Raw genomic sequence first — 22,868 nt, 5'->3', positions numbered from 1 at the left:
TACACGGCTCTTGACAAGCAACCGTTTGCTTGGGTCCTTCCTTTCTCTCGCCCGTTTCTCTTCCAGGTTTTGGTTCCCCTCGCCCCCACGAATAACTGAGACCCGCAGGCCGGGACAGCTGCCCAGATGCTGGCTGTAGCCAAGAGCCTAAGCCAGTGAAATAAACCCTGGTGGAATTCACCAGAAGCCACTGGGCCTCCTATGGTATACAGGTAAGAGTCCTAAGGCTTGTCAGCCCAAGACCTGACTATGTCAAAGAAGGTACGGCACTTGTATCTGCAGTAGATCCTGTCCACTGAAGGCTGCAGGACCAGATGTTCATCTCCTGGAATCAAAAAGGCCCAGCTCTGCTCAGCCACAGCATCTGACTGAACAGTGAGGAAACTTTCCTTGAATCTTTTTTCTTCATGAGTTTTTTTCCTTCTCATGGGCCATGTGTATGCTGCTGGATGCTGGAACCCCAGGAAGGCTTCACAGAGTAGTGGTCCTTGAGCTCAGATCCCTTAGTGGATGAATGGGAGGCTGGCACTGCTTTTCACTTCTAGAATACCAACTGGTTCTTTCATTAATGCTGGGACTTCTTATTTTTCACTTTTTGTTTTACTTCATCAGAGACATTTCTAATAGCTGTTTGAAAGTCACCATTATTAGTCCCAGGAGCTGGGACATCTTAGCATGCAGTTTTTTCTTTAGATTATGTTGGTTTTTTTCTATTAATAGGTCAATTTTTAAATTGGTATACTAAATTACATATTTATAGGAGGCGGTATAACGACGCATGTACATGATCTGTAATGATCAAGTTAACAGTTATCTCTAGATCCTCCTGTGTCTCTGCTTTTCCTGGCCACCACGAGGCAAGCAGCCAGTGCTACCTGCTATTCCCCACATTTCATGTCAGGCCCATACAATGGAGTCACTGACCGAGACTAAAACCCCTCCAAACTGTAAATTGAAGCAAGCACATGCCCTGTGTGAACCCCCGCAAGGGTCTGCTGCACCAATGCAGTCTGACTGCAGTCTACCGGCAGCAGAGCCGCTCCAGCTTTGGTTTGGACTCCGGCTTTGTGTCATTTTCCATAGCTTTACTTTTGATGTATTTGTCTGAGTTTCATGTCTTCCCTAGGCATGCACCGTAAACAGAGATTCCCTCAAGTATGCCAAGTTGTGTTTCTTGTAGATAGTATGATTGGATTGTTCAACTTTACACTCTTCTAGTTGCGGCCTTCTGAAAGCCAGAGTGTGTAAGCCTTTTAGTGTAACTGCTTATGAGACGCCTCTGTCATTTGCTGTGTTTCCACAGGTCTTACACATTTTTATGCTTCTGTTTCTCCCTTACTGCCTTTTTGTATTAAATGTGTGTCTTCCACTACACGATGTAATACTTTGCTTCCTTTTTATTATTTTCCTTAAAAACTATTCTCTTAGTGGCTGTTCTGGGAATTATAGTTCACATTTTAATTGAATTAATCTACTTTAGACTAATACAAGCTTAATTTTAATAGTATCGGAGCATTTCCCTCTAGGACCATTCTGTCTCCCCACCTGTGTACTGCTAATCTGAAACTTGTATCTTGATACACTAGGATCCTACTGGTAGTTTATAATACTGGTAGTTCTTAAGTGGCAAAAGAAAAAGTCACAAAGTTGCATAGTCTTTTACATGTGTATATATGATTTCTATTGATGCTTTTTATTTGCATGCATCTGAGTTACTATTTTTTCATTTCAGCATTAGTATTTCTTGTAGGGTAGGGCCACCAGTCACAGCTCTTTTGTGTGCATGTGTACAGGTGTGCAGCATGTGTACGTATGTGTAGTGTGTCCATGTGGTGTGTTGGGACTGATCAATTTTTTACTATCTGGCAATGTTTTATTTTTTTGTACATTTGAAGTACAGTTTCGCTGTTCCTTAGACAGAATTCTTGACTCACAGTCTTTCTCTTTGAATACATGGATGTCCTCATGCCTTCTGACTCCCATGTTGTCTGTACAATATGAAGTCAGTTGGTAATCTGAGGGGCACATGCACAGGATGAGTCATGTTTGTCTTGCTACCATCACAATTTCCCTAGTCTCTTGGAACTCTGTGGCCACTGGCACGTGGTGTCTTTATTCTATGGAGAGCTCACTAAGCCTACTGAATAGGGAACCTGGTACTTTCAACCATGTATAGGTTTTTAGCCATGTGTCTTCAAATCCTCTTCTGGACTCTTCTATCTGGTATTCCCTGTTCAAATCTTCGTATGCCTGATGGCTTTGGGCCGGTCTCTGAGACTCTGTTCATTAGCCTTCCCTCATTTCCTTCCTGTTCCTCAGAGTGGATTTATTTTATTAATTCCAGTTTCGGGGATTCTTTCTACACAGATCAAACCTGCTTATGGAAGTCCCGGAGAGAGGTTTTCATTTCAGAATCTGAACTTTTGAACACCAGAATTTTCACTTGGTTCTGATGGGTGCTTTGCTTGCATGTCGGTGCACCACATGCATGCCTGGTGTGTGATGAGGCCAGAAGGCAGCATCAGATCCGCTGGGACTGGCATTGCAGACCATTGTGAACCGCCATGAGGATGGCTAGGCACTGAACCCTGGTTCTCTGAGGAGCAGCCGATTCTCAGCCCCACTGGCTCTGACGTCACTGATTTTGCTAGCTGATGAGACCACATTCTCACAGACGAGTTCTCAGACACTGCTTCCTTCAGCTCTTTGAACATGCAGATGATTCAAGTCATGTTGTCTGTAAGCTGAAATATGGACTTCCTCACACAGCTTCTGCAGACAGACCTTTGTTCCTTTCCATGGATATACTTTCCAATTTTTGTATGTTTTTTTTCCCCCAACATTTCTTTTTTGAAGTATGGCATAGTATTTTTTAAAAAACAAACATTTTCTTTTTATTTTATTGGATATCTTATTTATTAACATTTCAGATGTCATCCCCTTTCCCCATTTCCCTTCCCTAGAACCCCCTATCCCATCACCCCTCCTCCTTTTTGCTTTTATACCATTTGAATTACATGCAAGTATTCAGGTCAGTTCTAGGTTGAGGGTCTAGCAATACAATAGATGCAAACAGTCAAGGACCAAGCAAGACAATAAATACAAATAGAGAACAAGCAAGGCAATAAACAAAATTCTGTGAACACTTCTGTGATCACTGTTTCTAAAGACTTATCAGGATGACCAAAATATATAAGCCTACTTTCCTGTCCTAGCCCAATGTCATTTTCATGTCTGAAGCCTATTTGGTCTAGCCTAAAAGGCTCTCTGCCTCTTCCCCTTTTTTATTTCATTAACAAGACTGAGCCTGTCTTAGGTCGTTCTGATAAGAATGCCTTACTTACCCATCATGGAATATGCATTATCCAAAGCAATGCATTTCTGTCTTAGGTTGGTAAGGCTCTGTGCAGAATCTTACCTGCCCTTGGCTTTCCAGCCTGTTAATTTAATAACTGTCTGGGGGGTGGCATAGTATTTTGAAGGACAGATTCTTGTCCCAACCCCTACTTTGAGTTTTTTGTTGCAGTTTTATTTTATCCTTTAAAAAGGTTTATTTATTATATTTATATGAGTATACGGTAGCTGTTTTCAGACATACTAGAAGAGAGCATCAGATCCTATTATAGATAATTGTGAGCCACCATGTGGTTGCTGGGAATTGAACTTAGGACCTCTGGAAGAGCAGTCAGTGCTCTTAACCACTGAGCCACTTCTCCAGCCCATATTTTACTTTTTATAATAACCTTCTTGCAAAAAATACTGTCAAATTCTCTTCTCTGTTGTGTGTGACCACTAGAATCTGCTCAGTAAAGTTAGTGGGTCAACAATTAGAATTCATATTAGAAATATCCCTTTCCAAACCATTCTTATGTGTGTTGGGTGGGCAGTGCATGCTACTGTGCATGAGAGAGGTCAGAAGACAATATGCAGGAGTGAGTACTCTCTATCCACTGTGAGTGTCTTGGAGAACTGATCTCAGGTCATGATGACTGATGACCACTAAAGACAAAGGTGAGTCACTAGGTCTTCCATCCTTTGCTGAGAGGCTCTATATGGGTTGGGCATGCCTTCAATTCCTACGTATCAATCCTCAAGGTCAAGCAGGGAGGGATGAGTTATCCATGCTATCTCAGGTCTTTCCTGAGCACGCACAGTCACTCTCCATGCAGACTCCAGGAGTATGTCAACGTTTCCTAAGCTCCCATGCTCATCTTACTCACACATATTTTTTTTTAACCACCTCTTACTGCTCCCTCTCTTGCCTCCATCTTAGGTAAATGTCACATTATACTCACTCCCGATTTACACTATTTATTGACAATGACCTGGTGTTAGGACCTTTGTCAATGAGCAAACTCTGAGTCAAATCAAATAAAGTTAGGCCCTAAACATGGGCTTTCCAGGTAGCTAACCCAAAGTCAAATAGTGACAAGTGTTTTTGGAATGTGGCTTTGAGGGACATTGAGCCTATTTGGCTCCCTTCAGTGGCTGCTAGGCTACTTGTCAGCTGTTATGGCTGGAGTCTGCTGGTCTCCAGGGCTGTGGGACTGAAACAAGACTGAGACAGGGAAATTTGAGACGTACTTATTCCAGCATTCAAGGTGGTGGTGGTGGTGGTGGTGGTGGTGGTGGTGATGGTGGTGTGTTCCCCTCCATATATGGCAGGTAATTCCTGTCCTGTGCCACCATACAATGTTTAGGACTGAGGAATGTTTTGTTTTAGCCCAGACTGTTAGACTACAAGAGATCTTTTCCTATGCCTTCTCTCTTGTGACTGTTGGCTCCATGCTGTGCTCATGGCAACAACTTTCCCCTTGTCCCCTTGTTTGCCACCTTTAACTTCTGTGTAATTACCATCTACAAGTCAAAATAGTTAGGAATATGTGAGAGTAGGTATGCGGGTTTGAGGCACTGCTTGTGGACTTTGTGGTATTGCACTTACTCAACATTATTTTAAGCTTCTTTCTATGTTCTAGACCAGTGGTTCTCAACCTTCCTAATGCTGTAACCCTTTAATACAGTTCCTCATGCTGTAATGACACTCAATGTTAAAATTATTTTCATTGCTACTTTATGACTTAATTTTGCTGGTGTTATGAATTGTAAATATCTGTGTTTTCTGATGGTCTTAGGCAAACCCTGTGAAAGGATCATCATCCTCAGGTTGAGAACTGCTATTCTATACAATGTGTTTGTATATATTTGAGATAGATGATATGTGTTGGTGCTACCTAAGTCATAGAAAATAAGAGTTTTATAGTACTCCATAGTGGTGAGAGTACATGTCCAATAGCATCTGGGCTTCAGAGATACATGAGAATAAGTAGAAGTTTCATAGTAGTGGTTACAGGGTAGAGGGAGAGAGGTTGTGCAACTTTGGCATAGGAAGAAAACTGGGAGGAGTGGTATCTTGCTGAGAGAACACCTAGGGAGAAAAGATATTAATTGGGGTATATGCGCATGCTGATATAATAAAATTTTGCCCTCTGTCATAATCATGCCTCTGTCATCATAATCAAGAACTCCTAATGATTACAACTAAGAATAGAAATGAGAAGGCGCTAAACATTTTTTTTCTGTCTCGTGTACCTATGAATGTATGTGAATGCTTATGCCACAGAACTTATGTGGAGGTCAGATGACAACTAAAGGAGTCATTTCTCTCCTTCTACTGTGTGGGTCTCAGAGTTTGAACTCGAGAAGTATCAGGCTTGATAGCGGGTGTCTTTACATGTGCCCTGGGATACCTTTTAATGTGGTATAAAAGAACTTCTAATCACAATGTCAAGAGCAAGTAACTGAATAAGCACTTACCACTGCCTGGGCCGGGGGAGACAGAACTAAACAGGAACGAACTGTTTCCTAGCTCATGAGGTAAAATCAGCCTCATGTTAAGACTGAACAAGGAGAGATTAGGGCTGGTGATGTAACTTCGTATGTAAGGTGCTTGCCACCAAGTCTGACAACCTACATTTGAACTCGAGAACCCACAGGTGAAGGAGAGCTGACAGATGTGGTAATTAACAGAGAGCAGCTGACAGAATGGCCACCTGTGAAGGATCCAGGGTGAAGACTGAAGAAGTCATTGAATATAGTAGAACTGTAGTCTACAGCAATCATGAGAATTGGTCTGGCACCCAGCTAAGTTGGTAGATAATGTTAGAGCAAGGTAAGTCGTCAATGGGGGTCTGGATCTCCAAAGTCTGCAATACATTTTTAAAGAACTGCTCTACAAGTTATAAAATCAGCACACAAAACAATGAACCTTGCTTGTTATGGAATTTTAAACATGTCATTATGCACTGTTCTCATCCTTCCTCTCCCTACAGTCTTCTCCTGTATCCCCTGCCCCTCCTCCTCCCCCTCGTCTTGCTGATCCCCCCTCCCCTCTTCTCTCCAATATTCCATCCCCTTTCCTCACCCGCTTTGTCTCCTGAAGATCACTTCCATGCTTCTCAGTTCCTTTTCTACTTCACACACAAGCACACATAAATACATATACATAAGGCAGATACACAGACACATGGACACGTATACACATATACAGAGACAAACACATATACACAGGCAGATACACAGACACACAAACAGATGTGTATAGATGTGTACACACAAATTCAAAGCTAAAGTCTACATGTAAGAGAAAAAAAATTTGGCATCTGTCTTTCTGGATCTGTTTTATTCTGCTTAACGTAACAACCAGCAGCTACATCCCCTTTCCTACCGGTATGATGGCTTCTCTCTCTGGCTGAAAACTGTGGCACAAGTTTATCAGCAGGCCAAGCTTTCCTATGGCCGTTAAATTACATATAAAGTTGAGCTTAAGTTAACAGTGTTTTACTGACCCCTAGTGGTAAATATGAATATTAATAGAATCTAAACTGTTAGAAGGCTGTAATGAACACACATTTAAAATGCTTATTTTCTAAAAACTATGAATCAGTATACTGACAAACATCTGTTTTGAACTTTACTTTAAAAGATTAGTCAAATGACCAGGCTGTCTAGGCGGGAGAGTTAAGAAATGATGGGCATTGGTTAATGGTTCTATCAGTGGGGAAATGCGGCTCGAGCTGAGGCTCCTCAGAGTGGCTTCACATTAGATATGTTTAGGAAAATGGCCAAGGCTACTTTGCTATACAATACAGATAAATAAAAGATTAAGGGAGAACACGTCAAACTTTCTAGAATAGGCAGAACATATGGAATCAAAATTTGGTAAAACTGGATGATGTGGTTCATGTTTTTGCCAACATAAGAAAATAAAACTTTGCTGGGGTAAAAGAAATAGGCAACGAAAAAAAACACTGAGTGAGTTCTTTCCCCAGTTTTACATAGGAGAACTTTGAGAAAGGAAGAGCCCTCCTCTGAGGCAAGGGTTAGCTGCTTGCGGGTATAGATTTCATACCAGTTCCTGCAAGTTCTTGGAGGGACTCTCAGGTTATGTTAGTCTCCCTCACATGGCTCAAACCTCATGATGTTAAATAGGGAAATGACATTCTAGCTTCTCTCTAGTTATGTGGGATCAATGCCATGATTCCAGTCTCTGTATGGTGACCACACATTCATCACTTACCCTGTCATCTCAGTGTTAGCTGAAACAGCAGGAGGGATGGGTTCATAAAAGGAGCCTTAACAAATGTGGGTAAAGTCAATGGAGATGAAGGTGTCTACTCATCAACCTGTTTGTGCAGCTGCTTATGGTTATGACCAGTCACATAAGGAACCTTAGCCTGCTGCCTTCTCTTTACTGCAGCCCATGTGTGCCTGAGGTAACTCTTCATAAACAATGAAAACTCAAACTCTTCACTTAATATACTTGTTTCCAGCTGGTTCATTTTCTCTCAGGTACAGTAAGTACCCTCATCTTTCACTCATCTCTATTTCTTTCCAGGATGGACGATGACAAGGCTAAGTCTGTCTCAAGGCATGTTACGCCACCCCAAAGGCTCAGAGACAGTACAGTAGAGGAGGCAGGACGACTTGAGCTAGAAGACACACAAGGCTGTGAAATGCCTTCTGGATTCAACACAGCTATCATAATCTTGAACTCACAACAGCTTGTGATTATCTTTACTGGGGCTACACAAGACTGCCCTGCAGTCATGAAGTGGGGAGGTCGTGGGGCTCCCTGCAGAGCTATTGGGGAGCCCACCAGGCTCCAACAGACAGTTCCAAACTCATTGTTACACAGATGGCCCTAGATTAACTCAGTGGGTCACAGAACAAAACAGACACAGATTTGGGAAAGGGTTTTGTAGGGACTGACAGAGAGGGCTTACAGGGTGGGGGAAGGAGATATAAAAGAGTGTGGAACATAAGTAATTCTAATGAATTATATACAAGTATGAAATTGTTGAAGAAGAAATTATTGCAAAAAGCAATTAGCTTCAAATTAATTTTAAATAACTTGTAACTTGTATTTTAGAAAATAATTTAATATTTACTATTAAATTTGATTAAAATATTTTAATAATCAGCAACAACTGTAATCAAACTTTTGGGGCTTTTTGCTAAAATCAGTATGTTACAGATTTCAGAATGCTAATAAAGACTGTTTAATATGGGTAACCTAGCCCAGCAGTGGGTAACAATGAGTTGAATGTTTCACCTTCTGCAGAGCAGTAACTCAAATTTGTAGTCAGTGCCTCCTGAGGGCAGAGGGCAGAGGAGGAAGCTTATGAGGTTGGAGTCTTAGCCAAGGCTCTGGTGACAGTAACTCACTGCATTTGTTACCTGCTGTAAATCACCCTACACTTCCCAGCTCTGGGGTCTTCATTTGCATGTACTTCTTTCATAGCACATACTCAAGACAGCAACACTACGAGACTATGAGAGCGTGAATGTGTCTTACTCAGGACTGTGCCCGTAGGTCTGTACCTCCTGCTTTGTACCCGACATGCAGCAGGTACCTGTTCATGTCTGCTGGCTGACTTAGCTAAAGGAAGATGGAAATATAAACATGATTACCCAACTCAGGAAGTTTCCATGATGTTTAAGCAGTATTGTGATATAATACATGGAGAACTGGGTGCACTCATTTTATATTTATAATCACATATACACTCTTGCACTGGTCTTAAGAAATCACAGCAGATATATAGTCATGCCACTTCATGACTGTAGATTCTATCTCCACTGGCATTCTAAGGCTAGACTCAATGCCTGCGTGACAATGCAGGCTTCAGTGACTGCCAGCAGCCGTAAGGCTGAGACGGTCATCTGCACTTCCCATTACTGCAGGAAATGTTTTAAATGAGCTGAGTTAAGAGTCGAGTACTCCCCTATATACTACAGCCTTCTATAATACACAACACCTTGCAACATTTTTAAGAGACAAGCAACTTACGTTAGCTAGTATGGAAAGATATACTATTTGGTAAAAAAATAAGATAGGTAAACAACACATTTTTTAGTTACAATGTAAACATGTATATTTTCTAAATGTTGAATCATATATGAGCCTAAATAGCCCACAAAAGGTCTGGGCATTTCCAGCCAGCCAGCCAGCAACAGAGGCTGTGTGTAGAGGGGGGGACTGCTTTGCCTTGATTGGCATTGCCTGAAACTTCTCTGTGGATGAGATACGAAAAAAGGAAGATACAAGAAGTAACAGGTCCAGATCAGTCAGGCAGTCTTTTGTCAAGCACGGATGCTGGAGGGGTGGCTGTTTAATTTTATACAAACAAGGGTTCAGTTTTTAAACCCCAGCCTTCAGGAATGAGCTTAGGAATTCTTTACAGCGTCAATGGACCAGTTTCCTACAGAGAAGACAAACTTAATGGCTGACAGCACCTATTATCTCAGTGAGATATGAGACCTACCAAAAAAAAAGTTAGCTCACAAGATAGGAAGAGATACACTCACTAGTTATATATGAGAGTAACGGGAAGCTAGTGCGTGGACAAGATTCTTATCAGTAAGACAACATGGCCTTTGAATCTTCTGTTAAATAAATGAAAAAGTGTCAGTTTTATTAGTTTTATTTTTTTAATCATAATTGATTTGTTTACCAGCAAGACAAAAAGCCTTGGTGGCTAAGTCTCACATTTCTAAAGTCTGGGTCACACGTACTAGTACCTGACTTGCATTACTACTGACCAGATGTTGAGCTGCTCTCCGGATCCAGTGATCCCTCTGGTTGTGACAGGTCCTCCCCTACAGACTCCCTCAGTTCTGATTGGTCACTCTGCCATAAGGGATCCCCCTCTTCCACGGGCTTCCTTTCTTGGAATGGTGTTGTCTGTGAGGAGACTCTGTCTAAAACTGGCTTCTGGGTGGGCACTGTGGTTGGCTCCTGTAATTCTAAACTCACGGAGGGATCGGTCACTGTGTTAGGACCATTGACCACATCTTGTGTCCTCTGAGCGGGCTGCGGGCCTTCCTTACGCTCGTAATCATTGATCCTTCTTTCAACCACTTCACGGATCAACACTGAAAAGTTCAGAGGTCATTTTGAGTTTCCATACTTAGAGACAGGTAGAAACATCCCTTAGGCCTCCCCTTCCTATAAGCCTCTATACATTTAGCATACACAACGATCAGTGCTTTGAACAGGTTATGCCTTTCCATCTTTGAAGACACCATGTACAAAGCAACAACAAAAGATATACAATGAAGTTACAGGAGAGAGGGTGAAAACTGTGCCCTTGTTAATATAGCTGATAGCCTCAAAGTTTAAGAGCCATCCCTAACACTTGTCCCTCACTTGCACTTCTTGAAAATCTCAGATACGGCTTTTATATAAAGTAACTTACTGTCAACCACAGTTCTTCCCACCATGCTGTGTTCCATGGATTTCTCGACTTCATTCATTAGCCATGGAAGGAATCCTACCTCAATATCTGCAATAAAGAATTTCATTAAGCCATTTCTGCAAATCATTACAGTGTCCTTCCCTAATAACACTGCTCAGCATCACTGTCTTCTCAACATAAAACATTAAATAAACTCAGATAATGTAGCAGGAACAGTGGGACCATCTCTGTGTGAATGCCTCTCATTGGTCACAGAGAACAGTGATGTTTGTTTTTGTTTCCTGTTACGTAGTTTAAAACTTGAAAGTGAAAATCCTACTGGAAATATGGCATATATATTATGAAATTCAATATTTGACTACTACTCATTATCACCCTATTAAATAACCATATGGTGCCTGCCCCTAAAAACCATCCTGAAACTTAGAGTGTAGATTGCTGTGGGCAACCTTGTTAAAGTGCTTGCACAATGAATATTCCACTTAAGTCGAAGCAAAGTTTCTTCTAACGGAAGCATTTAGTCCCCGACTTAATCTGCAGTACTTTCTGAATGGCCCCTTCTCAGACGCCCTTTCAACTGGTCAGCTTCCACCTGGCTCTGGCCTCGAGGGAGGTGTTCTTCTTTCCAGCAGTGCTGGTCCCCAGGTTTGCATCCCACTTCAGTGCAGTCTTCTCTCTGCCCTCCCCTCCCTCCTTGACCCAGCTCAGACTGTGCCTGCCTACGAGCCCAACTCCGTTTTCACTCTGTGGAAAACCTCGTCATTTGTAAAATACTGTTTCTACTGCAGTAGAATGGAAGTTAACCAGAGCATATTTAGAGAATGTGGCAAAAGCTATGCTGTGTTGCTGCCTGTGCCCTGGACTACCTGACCCTACCTGCCCCTGGGGGCTCGGTCAGTGCTTCCATTTGATTTTCTGTAATTTGAGCTCATGGCTGCTAGAGAGAACCTTAGACCCCTCTAGTCTTTTGTGCACATCTGGCACCAGTCGATTGCGTCACTGAGGTCACTGCTGTCCTCGGTCACCTAAGACGCTGCCATCGGTCGGTTCACTGTATCACGGGACTCAGGCTGCCGTCGGTCGGTTCACTGTATCACGGGACTCAGGGTTTGCTCTTGTCAATTTATCTAGCTGTAGTAGGAGCAGCCAACCAGCATCATTGCTTTTCTTATTTTCCACAATTTGTCAAAAGTTTTAAATACAGAGTCACAAAATTCCTTGCTATGCACAATAGGTCAACCAATATAATCAAATGCATTTGTCTAGGTAAGTTGGTTAACTAGTTCATATCACAGGTTTTACTGCCCGCCATGCTTCTAGGAGAGGCTTGAGTAATTGTAGCTGTTAGCAAATTGGAAGACCAGTACCATACACTTCTTTGTTTTGGTGGGGTGGGGGCAGCTTTAAGACAGGGTTTTCCTCCTGTAGCCCTGGCTGTCCTGGAAATTGGGTCTGTAGACCAGGGTGGCCTGGAACTCAGAGATATGCCTGTCTCTGACTCCTGAGTGCTGGATTAAAGGCATACACCATCACTGCCCAGAATGTTCCAGATCCTTAAAATAATTCATCCTTATACTTCTGTTACTTTAGAACCCACTTTGTGCCAAAATATGTGAGGGACAGGGTTCTCTACAGAAACAGAAAGAGTCTGTGTACAGTACATAAAATCTCACATACTTTATGATTTAATTTCTAAAAAAAAAAAAATCTTTTCTAAATGAGAAAACTGGTGGTCATAGAGCTAGTGAAACTGGGTCCTAAACTCATGTTCTCACATCAAGCCATTCTATTCCATAATCCTGCTTATCAGTAAGAGATGCTAACACCCTAAATCAGCACCGTTATAACACTGCTTTAAATATTTAAACTTTTCTTTTGATATCTAATAATGGTACATATTTAGAAAGTATGATATTTAAACATCTACAGCTGACTTTTTATTTCAGAACTATAAAAATTCTAATTCAAAATAAAAATGGTCAGGAGGTAGGCATGGTGACACATACCTGCGTTTTCAGCATCCAGAAGGAAGAGGGGGAAGAGGAGGAAGAAGAGGACGAGGAGGAGAAAGAGGTGGTGGAGGCGGAAGAGGCAGGAGAATCCTAAGTTTGAGGCTATCCAGGACTACAAAAAAAAAAACCAAAACCAAAAACAAAACAAAACAACAACAACAAAAAACCAGGGCAGTGATCTTACACATGAAATAAATTTGAACCAGTAAGAATATTCTCAGCCTAACAATGAATCTAACAAAAGTTTCACAAACCTCTTTCAATTGGATCATAAAAGTAGCCACTATTCCTGAGACTGTCAAAGACAGACGGGAGAAGGTCAGCCAGGTATCGCTGAGCAAATGCCAGAGCTGAGATTTTTTGTAATGTCTCATTCTGCTTATGGACAATCTCCCACTGCTGTTTCTTACGGCGTTCCTGCCAAGAGAAAAGATATCACTGTATATGGAGATCTGAGTATTTTGTTCCCTCAGGCACTAGGACTGATGAGGTTCAGGATGTGGAGGCCTGTCTGTCCACAATGTAACACATTTGAGTAATTAGTGGGTGTTGAGTTTACAAATAAAGGACCCTGAAAAAACAACTCATTTCCTGACCCATTTTCAAGTAAAATACTTTCTATGTTTAACACAGAACGTTATCAACAAGATGATGGTGGCTGGATACAGTGGCAGGCACACACTATTAATTCCTGTACTAGGGAGACTGAGGTAGGAGAATGGTAGATTAAAGGCTATCCTGGCTATACAAGAAGACCTTGCCTAAAACAACCATGACAGATAATGATATGTATTTTTTATTAGTGACATCATAAAGTAGTACTTATTTGAAATTATATTCTTATGTAACTTCCATTGAAGAACATCAACCAATGATTTGACTTGTTTTTAATACTTCTTTGAATTAGTGAGGCTAAAATGGCTTTAGAGACTATGACAGCTTGGTTTTGGTGTATTTGTCTACTTTAGGTCAAATGACACCTATAAAGCTGATGAATGTGTTTCTATATGCTTGTATAAAAGTGGGAGCATTAGCATATTCTTCAAATAATATACACTCAAGGTTTAAAAACAAATATGGATCTAGATAACTTATATTCTAGTTGTTTCCATGATCTACTTCCTGACAGCAAACACATACTTTGTAAATATCTTATTGGCTGTCTCAACAGAGCTTCTGTAGTCAGTGTTTATTTTATATGTGCAAGCATAGACCTGCACAGAACATTTCTACAGAGCCCTATGTTCCTCATATAGACAATTACTAATTTTGGAAGAAAATATAAAACCAGCTGATTATGTCATATTTAGTTGAAGTTTCCTACAAATGTACTTCTCTTCACAGTACTTTGGGCTCTTTGGGAAAGACTTCTCACTGGTTTAAGTATTCTGGCACTACCTTTTATCTACTCAGTATGTAAGAAAGACTGACAGCCATTGTCAATACCAGAAAGATCCTTAAATATAATTGAGTGTAGAGTTTTCTAGCTGTAGGCTATTTATACATTTTATTAAAATGAGTAATTAAACTTTTCTTATTGAAGATTCATAAAACATAATTTGAAAACAAGGGCCTATCCACCGGGAAACAGACTGAACGTTCTCTTCAGGTATCTGCTGACCATCCATCCCCATGAGCCCTAGCATTTCCTGCCTTTTTCCTTCCTTTTCTCTTGCTGCTATTGGATGATGGCAAATGAAGGTATTCTTTCTCTAGTGCTCCTTTTAAGCTCTTGACATTTAAGAGGGCCATCCAGGTGGGTGCACGTAAGAGAGGAACTTGCCTTTCATTAGAAGGTAGAATTTACAAAATGCAAGTGCGAGATCTGTGATCTACAGGAGACCTGAGCAACACAGACTGTAAGTCTCTGTCACAGGAGCATGCCTCACTATGCTGTGCTCTTCATATCAGCAATGACTAGTTAGTAAGAAGGTTACTGGCTTCATGGTATGCTATATGTAAATTTGGACATAATGTATTAAGTGGCTAAGAGACTAAGGAACAGTTTTGGGTATAGTATGTAGGGGATGGGCCCAGCATATGCAAGGCTCTGGCATCAATCCCAAAGAAGTAAGAGAGGAAGTAAAAGACCAAAACAGGCAGGCAGGCAGGCAGGCAGACAGACAGACAGACAGCTGCACCTTTTCCTCGCGGTGCCTTCTCTCTTGCTCTTCTAGTCGCTGCACTTCAGCCAGCTCGACATTGCGAATCTCTTCATAGGCATACAGACTGGCCCACAGGTTGGCTAGTTCCTCTTCTTCCGTCACCTCTAAAAGGGCCTGCTCAATCGTCTTCCCCACCAGAACCTCTAACATTGGCTTGACTTCAAGGTCAAAGTCAAAAAGCTTAAACACAAAAGAAAGCAAACAAAATTTTAATCCTGAACCAAACGTGAGATAAGAATGTCAAGGGGGATGACAATGGGAGACTGCCACCGTGTCACCTGTGGGTCAGACACCTACTGCCACTGTGTGTGTTTTAACTCTCAAAACAACCCTACAAGGCACACAGAGGAACACTCTGATTACAGGCAAAATCTATTAAGCTAAAACAATCAAGGCAATCCATGTTTATCAACGTGAACTCTAACACTTACCAATTTTAAGCTGGAATTCTGAAACTAAAGGTCAGCGTCCTGTCTTCATATTGTCTGTTTGCTGCTAAACACTGACTGGCTGTTCTTAAAAATGACAGTTGAATGAACTAAGGACTAATAAGAGTGTCCATCTGAAGTGACCCAAGTCTAGCAAGTCAACACTTCTCTGCAGAGCTTGAACTCTTCCTTCCTTTTCCGAACTTCACTGAGTTTCTCAAGTCTCTTTATTCTCACTTCCCCACCTCCTCACTCATGTAGTCACTGACTTTAATTCCATCAACTGGCCTGCTCATGCACTCATTCCACGTGGAGATGAAAATGTCGTCCAGAGTTCTTAAACATACAGTTCCGTCATAAAAGTTATGCACTCCACAAGTGACCTGTGGAGTCACTGACAGTGGAATCTCTTAGATAAAGGGTAGTCCTCTTCCTTATTTGGTGCAAATCTTAGGTACACACATTAAGCAAACATGTAAGCAAAATTGAATGTGTAAAAATGTTTGTAATGAATTTATTTTTCACCAGAAACTAGGAACAATCAAAATATTATACTTGAAAACACTTCTTGGTACTACAGGATAAAACTGCCATAGGTATAATATCTGTAAAGAAATCTAAAAACTGAGTCTGACTGTGACATGGCTCTGCCTCTGTCAAGCTCTACCTCAGCCTACTTTTACGTCATTTTTCAAGACAGAGGGAAGCAAAAGGATGTGCTGTACCTCTCCTTCTAGGATCTGAGTGGCCACATCTTTGCCGGTTTTGGCGGGAATGAAGAGGGGTGTTGGTGGTCTGTCCAGAAATGCATCTGTCTGGCATTCCATGTCGACTTCAACTATGCGGTCAGCAATTTCTTCAAGGTATAATTCTAGAAAGAACATTATGTACAGAGCTTACAATTAATTATGGTCTATTTTTGGGACACACGTGTATTTGAAATGTCAGCTTACCCCAAACAGAATTAAGTTACCAGGCATAGTGGCACATGCCTGCAAATCTCAGCACTTCAAATGCTGAGAGAGTAGGACCTTGCATCTAAGGCCGACCCAGGATCAAGAGTGAGTGTAAGCTCAACACTCAAAACAACAAAATAAACTCCTAAACCAAAATGATACCAAATTAAATGGATTAGAAAATAAATCTTAGAATGAAAGTGCTCAAATGTGGGGCTCAGTTTACTCAGTGAGCTAAGAACATTCGTCATGGCTGAAACACCCTGGACTTTTCACTGTAAAGTGGGACTGAAGGAGAACATGAGACCATAGGTGTCTGAGATGCAAAGTTAACAGCCCCTGTAAGAGACTGCATCTTTAACAGGATTAGCTGTAAGTGTGTTAGGTGGCTGGGAATTTTAAGAATCATGCACCAAACCACCTTTGGTATTCTCCTTATGCAGAGTTTAGAAACAGACAGGTGCAGGCATGTGTCCCATGAGTACCTTGATGAGACAGGGCGATGTGCACCATGTGAAGAACTTGAACACTGAATACAGGATCCAGCCAAGATATAGCTCTCTGCCCTTACTCTCCTCACGTGTAAGAAGGATCAGAGTTACTTGTCACATACTCTTTTTAACACAAGCGGGTAACAGGTAAAGGGCCAGAGGCAACAGTAAACAGTAATTAGTGATTGACAAGGGAGGACCCAGCCCATTGTGGGTGGTACCATCCCTGGGAAGGTGGTCCTGGGTTCTGTAAGAAAGCAGGCTGAGCAAGCCATTGGGATGTAAGCCAGTAAGCAGCACCCGTCCAGGTTCCAGGACCTGCTTGAGTTCCTGTCAGGATTTAGCTCAGAGACAGATTACGACGTGAAAATGTGAGCCTAATAACCCCTTTCCTCCTCAAGCTGCTTTGGTGGTGGTGTTTTACCATGGCAACAGTCACCTGCACTAAGAAAGACGCATAATACGTGGAAAGGGCTGAGAGAATTTGTAGTCAGGAAACTTTTGTCAAATCCGAATCCCTCCCTCCTAGTACTTCCGACACTATAATGATATATGATCTATATGTTATAAACAGACTTCCCTACCATAAAACGGGGAGGGATGGACTAACACATGGGATATGGAAATATTCTAAAGGAAATAAAATGTAAGCTCCAATGGACTGACATGAGCAGCTAGCTGACTGGGATGCCAGGGGCGTGACCATGTACCTGTCTGCACGTCCACATGTTTCCTGCCCTCCACAGGCTCAGGCGTCCGTGGTCTGAGCTGCTCTTGGGCGCGTTTTCTGGCAAGAGCCCTTCTCCTGGCCTGCTGCTGTTGCTGAAGCTCTAGAGGATCAGGCTGTCCAAGCTGAGAGGGACAGATAAGGCTTAGAAATACCAGACACCACTTCTCAAAGCAGATAGCTGCTGCCCCTGACCAGGCCACACCTGGCCAGCAGCAAAGCTTGTGTCAGCTAATGGTTCCTGATGATTGCCAGCATGATGAGCGTGTGAGGGGGGATGAGCGTGTGAGGGGCGGATGAGCATGTGAGGGGGGATGAGCGTGTGAGGAGGGCCACTTTGCTGGAATGTGGTCAGGTGATGCAAACATCACAGCAATGCACACTGGGACACGTGGGTACAGAGTCCTAGCTAACCCCAGTTTCCCTCCATCAAGCACTTTAACCACCAGTTCCTCTGGTGCCTAGTAAAGTATGTGTGTGTATTCTGTTACAGTAAACTTTTAGTGGACAGTAAAGAAATGGAAAGCCATTAGTATTTTTTATAAATCTGAATTCAATGGAATAGAGTTCCTGTTTTTTTTTACAGTTCAGTTCAAAGAGAAAACATTCTGAGTTCAAAGAAAGCATCTTCAAGTACACAGAATAAGCTAGTCAGAGGGCTGGAAACACTGCCTGTTTTAACTCAACACAACTATGAAAGGAAGACGGAAATCGGATAGTATTTTGAATGAAAAGTTTCAATATCTGAAATATAAAAATATTTTAAATCTTGTGTGTGACTATGTATATTTGTGTATGTGCAAGTTCATGTCTGTGAGTGTGGGCTTGTAGAACACATGCCAAAGCACATGTATAAAGGCCAGAGGACAACCCTGGGTGCCATCCTCAGAAATGCCAACACCACCTTTGAGACAGGGTCTCACTGGCCTGGAGTCTACCCATTAGGCTAGACCAGTGGCCAGTGGGCCCTCCTATCTGCACCTTCCCAGTTCGGGGATACCAAGTGTGCTACCCTATGCCCAGCATTTTTTAGTGGGGTCTGGAGATCAGACTCAAGTCCTCATGCTTATAAGACAGCCACTTTCCTGACTGAGCATCTCCCAGCCCCTATGTTTTTATTTTTAATCACCATAAAGGAACTGTACATATTTACAGGTCACAGTGTGACATTTCAACACACATATACAATGAATAGTGGTCAGATTGTAACAATGAGCATATCTGTCATTTCTTTGAATTTGGAATACTTACGGTCTTATTAGCAATTTTATTTTTTAAAAAATGTAATACACAAGGAATCCTACAGCACAAAACACCTTGAAAGTGACTTGCTTTTTCCTAAGTATTTACCTCTGAGTCATTTAGGGTCATTATCATGTCTCAGTTAACCTACCTGCCTGCCCCTCGTTGTTTCACGATTTTTTATTTTTAATTAGGTGCGCTTGTGTGTGTGCGCGCGTGTGTGTGCGCGTGCGTGTGTGTAGGTGCTGGGGTTTATAAGAGGGCATTAGATTAGCATGGAGCTGGAGTTACAACTAGTTAGGAGTCACCCAGTACCGGTGCTAGGAAACAAACTCAGTTCCTTTTAACTACTGAGCCACCTTTCCAGCGTTCCTCCTCACCCCAACTCTGCCTTCGCTGAGTACAAGTTGACTGGCTGGACACACAGGATTTTCATCATTTCATCATGTAGATAATGCTACATCTTTTGATGTGTCTGTCAGCATTATCTTCTCTCTGGCTCACAGCTTTTGACATTTTTCTAGTCGGTTTACGTACTTTTTAGCTTTTAAGTTTTGAGAATGATATACTTTCATTATAAGCCCTCTGTCAGCATGTTGTTTATCTGTTGGAGTGTGGTGTGTAAGTTTTGTAGCTCGCCCTTCCATTTCCTTACAAGGCTTGTCATCAGTCCACTTTGTTTCCGTGAGAGCCACCCTCCCAGGATACTACAAATTCTTTTATATTTCACACTTAAATCCATCCATTAGCAATTTTCTCCTCATTGCTTCTTTGAAACAAGGCCTTCCTACATAGCTCAGACCAGCCTCAACCTCATGATCCTTCTGCCTCGGCACCTCTTTCTACTTAGGATTGCATTGGCATTTGGGTTCTGTGGTGATTCCACAGAAGTTTTAGTATTGTTTTTCTATTTCTGCTAAGAATGTGATTGAGATTTTGATGAGAATTACATGGAATCTTTATACCACCTTTGATAATAAACATTTTTACATTATTATGCCAATCCATGAGCATGGTATGTCTTCCCATCTTGCACTGTTAACTTTAATTTCTTTCATAGGTATAGACATCTTTCTCTTCCTTGGGTATCTTTCTATGTTTTGAAGCTAATGAAGTTTTTCCTGATTTCTTTCTCTGCAAGTTTGTTATTGTTGTGTTGATTTTGGTGCTAGTTGATGATTGTCTATCTTGGTACTTTGCTGAGCGTGTATCAGGTCTCTGGTGGCATCATTAGGGTCACTGAAGTATGAGGAACCTTGACTTGCTCCTTTCCTGCACCTATTCTTTTTTGTTTCTCTTGCTTTATTGCTTTAGGTAAGGCACTGAGTATTATTTTGAATAAGAGTGGATGTCCTTGCCTGGCTCCTGGTTTTAGAGGAAATGTTCTCAGTGTTTCTCCATTTAGTGTCATGTTGGGTGTATGTTTATTATGTTATGGGTGCTCTACTGTTCATCAACAAGGACACCAAGCTGAGCATTTACCAAAGGTGTTCTCTGTGCACACGGATCATATGGTTTCTGTCCACACATCCATTACGTTAATCATTGCCATCTGTTGGATCAAACTTGCTTACTTGGGATGAAACCACCTTGGTCACAGGGCACATCTTTTTTAATGTGTTGCTGAATAAAACTTGCAAGAGTTTTATTGATAAATATCATGTGTGTTTATCAGGGAAATTGGTTTGTACCAGTTGTAGTTATGCTTCTTTGTTATGTTCTCCCCTGGTTCTGGCATCAGGGAACACCAGCTTTCTAGAGCAGGCGTGGTTGTCTTCCTTTGTATGTTGGGACTACTTTGAGCAGCACTCTTTCTTCAAGGTTTCTAACAATTTGGCCAAGACTCCATCCAGCCCTTACCTTTTCTTTGAGGAAACTTTATTACTGCTTCAATCTCATTACTTGTTATGGGGCTATATAAATTACTCATCTCTTTGTGACTTAACTTTGATAGGTCATTTGTGTTTTTATCCATGTTTCTAGGTTTCCCATTATTTTACTTTAATTATTATTTTTTATATACGTGAGTATTTTGTATGCATGTGTGTCTAGCCATCATGTAATTGCCCAGTGCTTTCAGAAGCCAGCGGAGGGCATTAGACCTCTGGAATTGGCCTTACATATGATTGTGAGCTGCCATACTGGTGCTGGAAACCCAAACTAAACAAATAGTTTTTAGGGTCTTTCAATACTCCTCCAAGTTGTCTACAAAATACAATGGAGGACTATCACATCTGCTCTAGAAAGGTAGTGTGGTCCCAAGGCCAAAGCCAGATGAGGACACAACAGAAGCAACTACAAACCAATTTCCCTGATGAACGCAGACACATTTCACAGTTAAATTCTTGCAAATCTTATTCAACAACATATTTAAAAGGATATAAACCATGACTAAAACCAGTTCCTCTGCAAGATCAGCCACTGCTCTTAAATAATGAGCATGCTTTCTCCAGACCCAAGATTTTCCATTAAAAAAGCAAAACCAAAACCGTATGTTTAAAAAGTATTCCCCAGTGATTATCTGGATTTCACAGGAGTCTTTTGTAAACTCCCACTTTCATTAATAGTTTTATTAATTAGCTTTTTTCCCTCCTGGTTAGTTTGGTTAGAGTCTGTCAATCTTATCTGTCCTTGCAGGAACTTTAGGTTGATGGAGTCCCCTTCACCCACCTGACCTGGTCTTCAATGTTTCTTGTCACTTACTGCTTTTAGCTTTGGCTTGTTCTTGTTCTTTTCATTCTTGAGGCACATCATTAGGTCACTTATTTGAGATCTTTGATTGTTGCTTTTTTTTTTGAGACAGGCATTTTACTTTGTAACCTATGTTGGCATGGAACTCCCTCTGTATACCAAAGCTGGACTTGAACTCTTGGCGTTCCTCCTGCTTTAGCCTCTCCAGTGCTGAGACTAAAGGCACATGCCACCATGTCCAATTTCTCTTGATCTAATTTAGCTATAAACTTCCTCTCATAACCGTCTGATTTCTATAGTGCAGCAGGGGTAATCAAGAGTATGCTGTTCAGTCTTCAAGAATTTATTTCAGTAGGGGTTTTTACCCCTTTTAATCCACTCTGATCTGATAAGGAATAAAAATTATTTTGATTCTTTTGTATTATTATTTAAAATGTTTAATTTAATGAATGTATGAACATTAGAAAAGGGAATAATTCAAAACATAATAAAAGATCAGATGGCACTGAAATTAGAGAGGTAAATTATAGCTTTGAGAACGCTTTCTAAATCAGTCATATCATTGAAAAGCACCTACCTCTCTTTTGTATTTATTAAGGTATTCTTTGTGACCTAAAATGTGGCCCACTTCAGAGAAAGTCCAGGAGTTGCTGGAGAGAGTGCATACTCCATTTTGTTGGATAGAATATTCTGGCAATGTTAGGTCCATTTGATCTATGGCACAGTTTAACCCCAAAGTTGGTTGATTTTTAGTTTTAATCACCTATCTAAAGATGAGAATGGGGTACTGAGACCATCTACTCTTTTAGTAGCAGGACCCAAAAGGCCTTTTATATTCATTTGTATTTGTTTTACAAAACATATGACACATATGTATTTATAATTGTTGTATCTTGGTGGACCTTTGTTAATGTACAGTGGGCTTCTTCATCTCTTTTGACTGACTTTGGTTTGCAGTTGGCTTTATCATATGCCAAAAAAGCCACCTGTGGCAGTTTATTTTTGGCTTCTACTTAAATGGACTTCATTCTTTGGTTCTAGCCTATCACCAGTGAGCTTTTTCTTGGAAGTAACAGATAGTAGAAATAGTATCTTTTTAAAATCCAACCAGCCAGTCTATAGTTTGTTATTGGTGAGTTGAATCTATTTACACATGAGGTTATTGAGGGATGTTTACTAATTCTTGTGACTTTATTGACTGTTTGAGGTTTTTAGCAATTGGTGTTAGGGCTTTCTTGTTTACTGTGTTGGACACGATGGATTCTTTTGTTAATCTATTTTTGATGTGAGATTTCCCTTTTCTGAGACTGTCTTCCTCCACTGAGTACAGTATTCTTTAAGTAGTTTCTCAAGTGCTGGATTGCCTTCAAATGTCCTGACATCATCATCAACCTCAGAA

At 41.2% G+C, this 22,868-nt stretch overlaps 1 protein-coding gene and 1 long non-coding RNA gene across 2 annotated transcripts in view; one reads left to right on the top strand and one right to left on the bottom strand.

The window, feature by feature from the left end:
• The first annotated feature begins 149 nt into the window (after positions 1 to 149).
• LOC114625474 lies at positions 150 to 8,575 on the top strand. Its single transcript, XR_003712084.1, has 3 exons — positions 150 to 212; positions 5,985 to 6,169; positions 7,895 to 8,575. It is a non-coding gene; the product is annotated as an uncharacterized LOC114625474 (long non-coding RNA).
• A 1,368-nt stretch (positions 8,576 to 9,943) lies between these two features.
• Positions 9,944 to 22,868, bottom strand: part of Rsph3 (radial spoke head 3) — a 36,521-nt gene continuing 23,596 nt past the window's right edge. Inside the window, 6 exon segments of the mRNA XM_028772740.1 lie at positions 9,944 to 10,434; positions 10,758 to 10,844; positions 13,024 to 13,186; positions 14,911 to 15,114; positions 16,088 to 16,233; positions 17,520 to 17,661. Of these exon segments, the coding sequence (XP_028628573.1) occupies positions 10,094 to 10,434; positions 10,758 to 10,844; positions 13,024 to 13,186; positions 14,911 to 15,114; positions 16,088 to 16,233; positions 17,520 to 17,661 (1,083 nt within the window). The 3' untranslated portion in view covers positions 9,944 to 10,093.

The sequence above is a fragment of the Grammomys surdaster genome, unplaced genomic scaffold (assembly GCF_004785775.1).
Source record: "Grammomys surdaster isolate TR1022 unplaced genomic scaffold, NIH_TR_1.0 218, whole genome shotgun sequence".
NCBI classification, from domain to species: Eukaryota; Metazoa; Chordata; class Mammalia; order Rodentia; family Muridae; genus Grammomys; species Grammomys surdaster.
This window is presented reverse-complemented; position numbering and strand designations above follow the sequence as displayed.